The sequence below is a fragment of the Drosophila montana genome, unplaced genomic scaffold (genome assembly GCF_035044405.1).
Source record: "Drosophila montana isolate Dmon_TW-CO22-7 unplaced genomic scaffold, ASM3504440v1 contig_1505_1, whole genome shotgun sequence".
Classification (NCBI taxonomy): Eukaryota; Metazoa; Arthropoda; class Insecta; order Diptera; family Drosophilidae; genus Drosophila; species Drosophila montana.
This window is the reverse complement of record NW_026996452.1, coordinates 271441-280784: the sequence shown is the minus strand read 5'-3', so window position 1 is coordinate 280784 and position 9344 is coordinate 271441. Positions and strand designations below refer to the sequence as shown.

The window sequence follows — 9344 nt, the reverse complement described above, 5'->3', positions numbered from 1 at the left end:
ATGAGCGCGTCGCTGGCGAGCTTAGAACTGGGCAAACGTAGAACCCCAAAACACGTTGAGAATGCCCGGGGCCAAGGGAGAGACGGTGGCAGACATACGCTGGGGGTTAATAGTGAGAACGAGATGTTAAGCGGCTGCGGGTTAATCATAATAATAATCTTAATGATCGCATTCACACAAATGTGTCTCTGTGTTTGTTTGTGCTACCTGGCGATACCCCGCCTAAAAGGAGAAATAAAATATAAAAAAAACTGCAATATGGCTTTTCAGTTAATACCGCGAATAGCCCCTTTTGGTAAGTGATAATCTGGTATGCCATTTAATAGATTGTTTTTGTTAATATTGTTTTTGTTTTAGGCTTTCTAGAACGCACTTTGGGCCGAGCGTGCAGTTGCGCAATTAGAAGATCTTTCAACAGGGGGCCGATCAACTCGTGTTGACAACCTGCTGGGTTTTTGTTTTTAAATTTGCATCGCCTGTCTACTAAATTTTATGTAATTTCACTGAAGCTTCTCTGGAAGGCGAGGCTATGACCAGAGGGTTGACATGGTTCACTGCGACAACTGATGGGCGTCCCGCGGAGTTGAGACTGTTATGGCAAAAAAAAAAAAAACAACAACAAAAAATTGTTCGCCCACACGCAAGTGGACGAGTTATTAGAATTAGATTATACTAATGTAAACGTTAAAGGAAATCTGTTCAGACCTTCGAGTTGAGTAATTCAAACACGAGCCGTTAAAATCGATTACGACAACGAATACGCTGGGATTAAGAAAGAACTATTAACACTCTTTTACATGATAATGGCATCTACTTATATAAAAGTAAGTTTTCTTATGGCTCATACAAATTTAGTTTCTCGAAAAGAATACGAGTTTTTATAAAAGTAGCATCATTTTACTTTCTTCAATTGGCACTGAATTTAGTTTCCATTTCGCCCTCTACGTTTGTCTAAATGCCACGGCTTGGATTCTGGGTACTTAAATCGTTTTGTGTTTTTTTTTTTAAATTACACGTCTTTTTTTAAATTTTGTTTATTTGCTCACAAATTAATGATTAATTTTCAGTTTTATTATAAGCCTCAAGCCATAATCATTATTCTTGATTATTTAAATACTTTTAAAATTAATGATTATGGGCTGAGTTTTGTTTTTATTCGCTCAGAAATAAATTTCAATAGTGGATAAATTAAAACATGTCCTATGAAATTGCACAATGAACGAAAAAAAACATTTAAAAATTTTAAGAAATATTGAAAAAATTCCAAATTAAAAAAACCAAATTATTTTCAATATATAGGAAATTTAAATCATGTGCATACGTAAAGATTATCTAGAAATGAGCAAAGTAATATCAATTTTTTGTTTAATGATTTTTCTAATCATTTCATCCGATACCTGCTTGTTACCCATTTAATATACCCAACCCATTGAAAGTAAATCGTTTGCTTTCAAAAGCTCGCAATTGCCTAAAAGTTTCTTTAGTTCCATTTTATGCCATTAACAATTATCTACATGCCGCACATCATTTTGTTGCTTTATTTTCAGATTGTTTAACATTTCTCCATAGTTTTTCATTCATTCATTCATATTGTCAAGACCTTCAATTTGCATGTCGACCCTCACATTACCGTGCGATCTAATGATAATGGTAAGTCAACGGTTAACCCGCAATTGCACTTACCTAATACCAAATTAACTATATAAAAATATAAGCATAAGCCGAGCTATTTCGTTTTGCGGCGGATATTAAATAAGCAGCAAGTGCATAGATTAAATAAGGCACACTCACTTTTTTAAATATGTTTCGTATAATTATTTTATTAGAGAGTTTGTGTTGGTTTTTTTTTATCTGGGTGAATTTGTGTTTTGTTGCAATAAATTAGTGCTTACTATATACTAGTACTCGTCGGAAGTCTAAATTGAAAAGACTTAACTAGTTCAAGTTGATCCACTCGTCCAGCGGTATCTTGGCGAACAGGCGATCCATGAAGTTGCGTATGACGAGGGTCAGTTTGGTGCGTAGCGCGGGTTTCATTTCCTTGAGCAGCTCCTGGGAGTTCGAGTTGATGAACAGATTGAGAGCGGCCTCTGCAGTGGGAAAATCCACTTTAGATCTGTATCTTTTGGGCCTTTTTGAAAGATATATACTCACGTATAACCGAGTTGCCGTTGGCTATGTTATCAACGCCCATTTGTATATCCTTAACATTGAAGTCCATTTTGACCGAGTCGGTGGTCAGATATGTGCGTCCGTCGGCGCCCTCATTGGCCATAGCCTTGAAGTAGATCTTGGCCTTAACGCCCTCTATAAGACGAGGAGGTGTGGCCAGCACACGATTAGTTTACGCTATAGTCAGTTAGACACACGCCCGCTGTCGCCAACTCACCGTACTCGCCCCAATAGTCGCCGGCACCGGAGGCCTTTACCAAGATCAGCACACCTGTGGATCGGTATTGGGCCTTGACGCGAATGCGGGGTATCTCGCACGTCAGCTGGAACTGCAGCGAGTCCAAGTCGGAGCTGCAAGTGACGGTTGACAATGGCAGTGATAATGACACAATGATGATATATCTGTTCAGGCTAGGCATAAAACTGCAAGTTCATTGCTGGATGTGCTAATGTATTTGCATTATTTATTTTTTATTTAATTTTTCTAATTTTTATTTTAATTCAATGTCGCACTCGTGTGTGGCAACTAACTCCACCTCGACCTTCGTTTCGGGTTCACATGCGACACTTGACAGACTCGAGACGACAAAACTGGTGCAAACTACACAAATAACCTGTACACTCAGAGAAACATGCAGCTGTCAATTCTAGTTTGACTGGGAAAGAGTTCTTTATAAAAATAAGAGAAAAATTACCTGGTAGAAAATTATTTTTAAAATAATATGATTAAGGGAAACGGCAAATGTCTTCGTTTGAATTCTATATTTATGTTTTCTACTGAAACTACTTTCTTAAACTTTGATTTTTCGTGCTTAAATTTAGTCGAAAAACACTTTTAACAAGCATTGCGTTAGCCGAAACGACCCTAACAGCTTCTCAATGGAAGTACAACATTTGTTCATTTCATTCTAAATCTATATTTTAAACTGATAAATTTCACGTCTTTTAAACCTTTAACTAAAACTTGTCATGCTCAGCTCAAGATATTTACAAACTTCTTAAATGCCTGGTTTTTTCTCTGAGTGTAGAGCACAGACAGGCGGCTGCCAAACTGAACCCCCCCATGTCAAGCCAAAAACCGAATTCGAAATTGAATTCTAATTGAAACCGGCTGCTGGCTGTTTGGTTGGCCGGCAAGAGGCTACACACAAATGCTTGACATAGAGAATCGCTTTGACCCACATTTTCTTGGCTATCGTCAGCTTTGGCACTTGTTTGGCTCTTTAGATGCTTTGCTATGTAAATGGTTCTAAAGACGTCGTACAGTCTTGTTAAATGCTTGTAAAGGGTATTCGAAATTTGTCGGGAAATGTGTAACGTCACACTGGGATACCACTCGATGTATATATATTCTTGATTGAGCTGAATCTCAAGATTTGTCCAAATCAAACTTGACAATTTCGAGAGTTGGGGAGTTGTTAGCTGGAGCTTCCTTTTGGAGTACGGAAAATTCAATTTCCAAGTGGGGAAAAACTGTGTTCAAAGTTTGCACGGGAGATCCGGACTTAGCTGCCTCAGCGTCGAACTAGCATGCGAGAGATCGCCGGCTCAAATATTTATTTATTTAATTTCTTTGCAAATGGCGAAAGAAAAGGCAAAAAAAAATGTACAAAAAAAAGGATTGGCAAATTTATGGGTCTTAACAATGAGGTGCACCTTTTGAGATGCACAAAGTTTACGGATCGAACGCTCGAGGAAAAAATCTTTTTTTGTGAGCAGCGTGGCGGCAAGTATCCTCTAGTATTTCATACGTATATGTGTACGGCAGACAGCAAGAGTATTTAGTGTTCGACAAACCGAATATAACTGCTCTTTCTTGCTCATAACTGGCACTTGGCTTATTGATGGGTGTCGTTTGTCGTTAACGGAAAATTGTCGTGTGCTTTTCGAGCCAAGTTGATTTGTGTATTGCTCGCGGCTAGGTCAAGGACTTAATGTTGCGCAATCTTTGAGCGGAGGCTGGTTCACAGCACGAGTCACACTTAGATAATGGCTGCCATGCAGAATATATGACACGAATGAATTATTTGTCAAAAGTTAAAAAAAATTACTTCAATTCTTAGTATTCGCATGTGATTGCTATTTGTTGTGGCTGATTCTTAGTTTAGTCATTCTTACGTATCTCCTGCTTGTGATTTGCATTATTTAATCATTCCAACTAATCTTTTGCTTAGCGTTAAACAATTGAATATTCTATTAATATTAAGCTGTGATTGCCCGAGCGACAGTTCCACAAACCTACCCGCCCACGCACGCTGCAATAAAAATTACCACAACTTTAATTTATAAGCTATATACATATATATTTCCAATTAGTGGTAAATGTAAACCCGAAATGCCTAACCCATTGGGGGGCAATTACGTTCCAATGAAAAATCCCAGAAAATGCAAATGTTTAACGCAAATCGATTACTCACTTATTAAAGAGAGTAGCATTTAAGAGCTTGAGGCAGGTTTATAATGATAACTGGAAGTGTTCAACAGTTTTTTTTTTTCATAGAGACACAGACCAAAGAGACTAAGTTTACTCGCAATGCTAGCAAACGGCTTTTCAAGTCATAAAAATTGCATTAATAAAAAAATCTACACGTTTATCCATTGATGGAATGCTTGACTGGGCGTTTAGCAAATATATGTATATACATATACATATGCTAGACGTTTATTCTGTGGCTAAAATAGACGGAAAACAAAATCAAATATTTGGATATGCAACTATGAAATGCCCTTACGTGAAGCACCTTAAATAAGTGTAAAGCTAAGAAGGCTTGAGCGTTGTAAATGAACAATTAAAATGTATATACATTTCTTAGTTAAACAATGTATTAACTTCAGTTAAGCTGTGTAGGATGCCTAACAAAAAGAATTATAGCCAGTGCGAAGTAGTGTATTAGACTGAAACAAACGAGCACCAGGCTATTAAGGGTCAAAGCAATACTAAAAATACTTAATGCCCTCGATCACAGTACAAATAAGTGCGCTGTTGAGTGTGACCCTACTCTTGACTTAACTACTTAAATACATCAAACTGTGACTGACTGACTCACTGGCTGATTGAGCATGTATGTACACATCAAACCATTTGAGTTGGGTGGGTGAAATTTTTACATTAGTTCCGTTTTGGGATGAAATTGAAGTTTTTGGTGCAATATAGTCAGTGGCCGGAAAATATGCGGACTACAGTAATAATCGATTTTTTGGCTTAAAGCGTGATATGTACAAAATCTTTGGGGACGTGTCTAGGCTATAAAAATGTGGGAATAAATTGAATATACCTACCGCACATTGGTAACAGTTATATTGCTAACGCCAAAGGCCTGAATATTACGGAAGAGGGCGCGATAGCCATCCGGGCCGCTGCCCAGCACAATGCCGATTTCATCGATAACCACGGGCTCAATCTGTAGCGAGGGAGAGAGATAGAGAGAGGAAGGTAGAAAAATAGCATTAGCACCAAATAAAGCCCGCCTAGGCTTACCTCGTAAATATCCAATTCGGGTATGCCCTTTTGTAGATAATGCACCAATTTGTTGCCGCTATCACGTAGACACTCGTTAATAGCTGCCTCATCGCGAGGGCATTGCTGCAGATAGTAAGCTGCAAGTGAGAAAGATAAAGAAAGAGAGAGAGAGAGATCTATAATTATTGCACTTGACAGTGTGACCAGCCCCAACTGTGAAGCATTTCCCAGTTCAACGCTTTTTGTTTTTTTTTGTCTTTTTTGCACGTATCTTTTGTTAATACGTTTTCTGTTTTCTTTTTATTTTTATTAATTAAAGTTTCAAGCTTAAATTCAAACATTGCGCATCCGAGTGCAACGAAATTAATTGCAACACGGCTCGCAATGTTTGTGAATTGCTCAGTTCAAGTTCGCATAGTAAAGATCCACACGGGCGGATAAGATCAATCCCAGCGACAGGCGTGAGCATGTTCAGCAATCAACTTGTTATTGCCTGGCTCTGGGCCTGTGAACAAAACTGCTGTGACAGCTTTATTGGCGGTTTCATTAACGTTGAGGGCAGCTGCCACCTGGCAAGTTGGGGGAATGAACTCAACTGCGACTGTGAGTGCCGCCACTTGTAGCATCACCATCAACAAAAGCCTCAGAGCTCCCCAGTATTTAAATTGGTCTGCTCAACGCTAGTTTATTATCTAATACTATTACCTAACTTCATATGTTAACAATGTTTGCTTAAGAACATAATCTCCAGTGTTTCTCGACTTGTACGCAAATTATTTATCTATTTGCATTAATTTATTTATATATTTGCTTAAGACTCAAACAACTTTTGTTATTTTTTATAATCGATGCCCTTTGAAAATGTTTTATTGTGGCGAAGAAAATCTACCACTTCATAAACATAGATCTCATACGAGCTAGAGACTTTGAATACAGGTTCTTCTACAGAAAATGTATTTAAAACTATCGTTAACCGCCTCTTTTCACAAGAATCGATAATTATCGATCAGCTCCACGCTTCTATATCATTAGTTGTAATCGCTAGATACCTTAAATTTTGTATTTAGGTTTTCGTATATTACAATCAGATCAAGAATTGTTCATTCTTTCAAAATCTTCCAGTGTGTCCCAAAATTTTGTATGTCATATTTGGGTCCTTAGAATTAAAACTACAGAAGTTATTCAAGAATAAAATATCTTAAGCTTGTATCTAAAGGGGGGATCACTAACTATGTCAAGAAGAAGGTACGAATTTATATTATGGCCATTTGAAGCAGGGTATCTGCCAGTTGGTCACTCTCGAATAAAGCACTCTTGCTCGTTTATTAGTTAAGTTGAAGTATTTCAAAGCTTCGTCTGCTCTCATTATGTAATAAAGCTGGAAGGCACGTCTTATTGCAATTTCATTTCAAGAATAACATTTCTATGGCCTTCTAAAAATAGCCTGCCTTATAGCTCATGATTGTTAAGCGCTTGCGGCAAAGTGCTCTCAAAACAGTTTTTATTTCAACCATGCCAAATTATTATGAGTGTCTATCTGAGAACTAAGATCATAAGCCCTTTTAAAACTCACTTCACAATTGGGGTTTTTTTATGCCTTGTGTTAACGCAAAGGATGAGACATCTCCGACCCCATAAACTATAATATATTCTTGATTAGTGTTAACTATGGAAACTTTTCTCTGTTTTAAAGCTATCGTCATTTAAGTGCATATGTCGGAAAAGAGTAGATCGGATCGAGTATCATATAGCTGCCTCAGCAATGATCGATAATAAAGTTCTTGAATAAAAACTTTTTTATGTAGATATCATTTGCAAATCTACCATTTACTAGTTTCACTATGTTCCTTGTATATGGGCCAAATCTTATAGCATCGAACCACAATATGTTATATAGCTGCCCTTGGTACGATCTCCTCACATATCTGTAAACCCGTAAGCCATAGTTCTACAAGGGTATTTAAGTTTCGGTGTGCCGTTCTTTCTTGTCTTAGAGCTTGTTTTTGATATGGTAAATTGCAATTCCTGGAAGCGTACGTTAATATCTATCTCTGGCGCCAACTTTCGAAGTGGTGGACACGTTTTGGTCGGGTAATTAAAACCGAATCGAGCGCTACTTAAGACTAGTTAAAAGCGACGTGAGCGCTGTGGACGCCCCGCCCTTTAAGGACTGGAAAGCGTCGACGTAATCCGATAGAAAGCGTTAGACGCAAAGAGCACGCAATTTCTGGCAGTTTCCTAAGGCATTCGGTTATGGATATTTTTTGGCATTACTTACGCTGTTGCTGGGCCCAAATGGCGCCCACTGTGGACAGCAGCAATATAATTCCAAATTTGTGGCACATAATTGGTTGTTGTTGTGGTTGTTGTTTTTGGTAGGTCTGCATGAAAGTACAAGTTAAAATAAATAGTTATCAACGTTGTTTCACTTTTAGTTTGGTTTCATAATTTATTAGCACGTGCTAATTTCTGGCAACTCGTTTTTCTTATGAGTAAGAGCGAAAGCGTTTTAGCAGAATTTAAGTTTTGCCGTACACGAAAAGCACAATGAAACATTCTGTGTATAGAAAATATATTTACAAATTTCACTCGACGCTCGAAATTCTGAAATTCTAGCGCTGGGCTCTCAGCTTGTATGTGGGTCAAAACGGACCAGTTCGCTGCGTTTGATTTTGTTTTTGTTGTGTTTGTTCTTTCTCGACTGTAGGAATTGCTTTCTTATAAAGGTAGCTGCTTGTTGTTGCTGCTGCTGCTGCTGCTGTTGTCGTCGGCTGTTGCCACTGGTTGCTTTCTTTGCGCTGACTGGCGTCCAACTTTCACGCGACTTGAGCGAGGAATGAGCCAACGCTGCATTGGACCAAGCCATTTAACCGAAAACCCAGCCAAAAGAAATGAACCCGCACGTTGAAAGCACCGCCAAAGGCAGTGCAACGGGCTGAACAAAGGCCACTAAATGGGGCCACACCCACCAGACGCCGCCGTCACATGCAACTACGTCTGCCTAGGCAGGCGTATCTGTATCTGGGCTGGGCCCAGGCCTGGGCTTGGGCCTGGGCCTGGGCTGTACCGCTACTTGAAGGTTAAGTTCATGCCGTGAGCTCTTCGGTCGCTGGCCTTAAAAAAAAAACAGCGTAATGAGTTGTGGCATGAATCATGCGCTTGATTTGCCCAGGGATTAGCTCTGCTTAATCCTGCGTGCCTTGCATTCAGCATGGTCCGATATATCATTTCTAGTTGGTAACTATTTGTGTGCCTCATGAATAGCTGGTAATTTGTGCCCTTTTGTGGGCAATTGGGTGGCTCAAAACTTGCCTTTTAGAAAGGTCAAGTGCTGCCATTTGCCATTTAGCTCACGCTCTTAACATTTGCATACGAACAATAACAGCAACAAAAGGTTCTTTCACTGAATAACAGGAAGGAATGGATATCTTCGCACGCCAAAGATTAAATACCCTAATGGAGCTGATTACTTAAAAGCAGAGCAACGAGTTTGCAGAGAAAGAGACAGATGGGCAGATAGAGTTGGCTATACCGAATCGTCTGTTACACTGATCAAGAATATAGTCAAGTATTTTATGGGCTCGGAGATGTCTCCTGTTAGGCGTTACTCATTTGATGACAAAGTTAGAATACCCCCAACAAGGGTATACAAAAGTTTGTGTTTTACTATATGGCAATCAATCACACTTCTTTATGGCGAGTTCCATTGACA

At 38.9% G+C, this 9344-nt stretch overlaps 1 protein-coding gene across 1 annotated transcript; it reads right to left on the bottom strand.

The window, feature by feature from the left end:
* Positions 1-1811: 1811 nt before the first annotated feature.
* On the bottom strand, positions 1812-8448 carry Jhbp2 (Juvenile hormone binding protein 2). The gene is made up of 7 exons (XM_064695782.1): positions 8213-8448; positions 7911-8013; positions 5651-5769; positions 5452-5573; positions 2390-2523; positions 2155-2307; positions 1812-2090 (listed from the first exon to the last, which is right to left on the bottom strand). Exons 2-7 carry the CDS (start codon positions 7975-7977, stop codon positions 1936-1938), a joined length of 750 nt encoding a protein of 249 aa, XP_064551852.1. The 5' UTR covers positions 7978-8013; positions 8213-8448; the 3' UTR covers positions 1812-1935.
* Between the last annotated feature and the right edge of the window lie 896 nt (positions 8449-9344).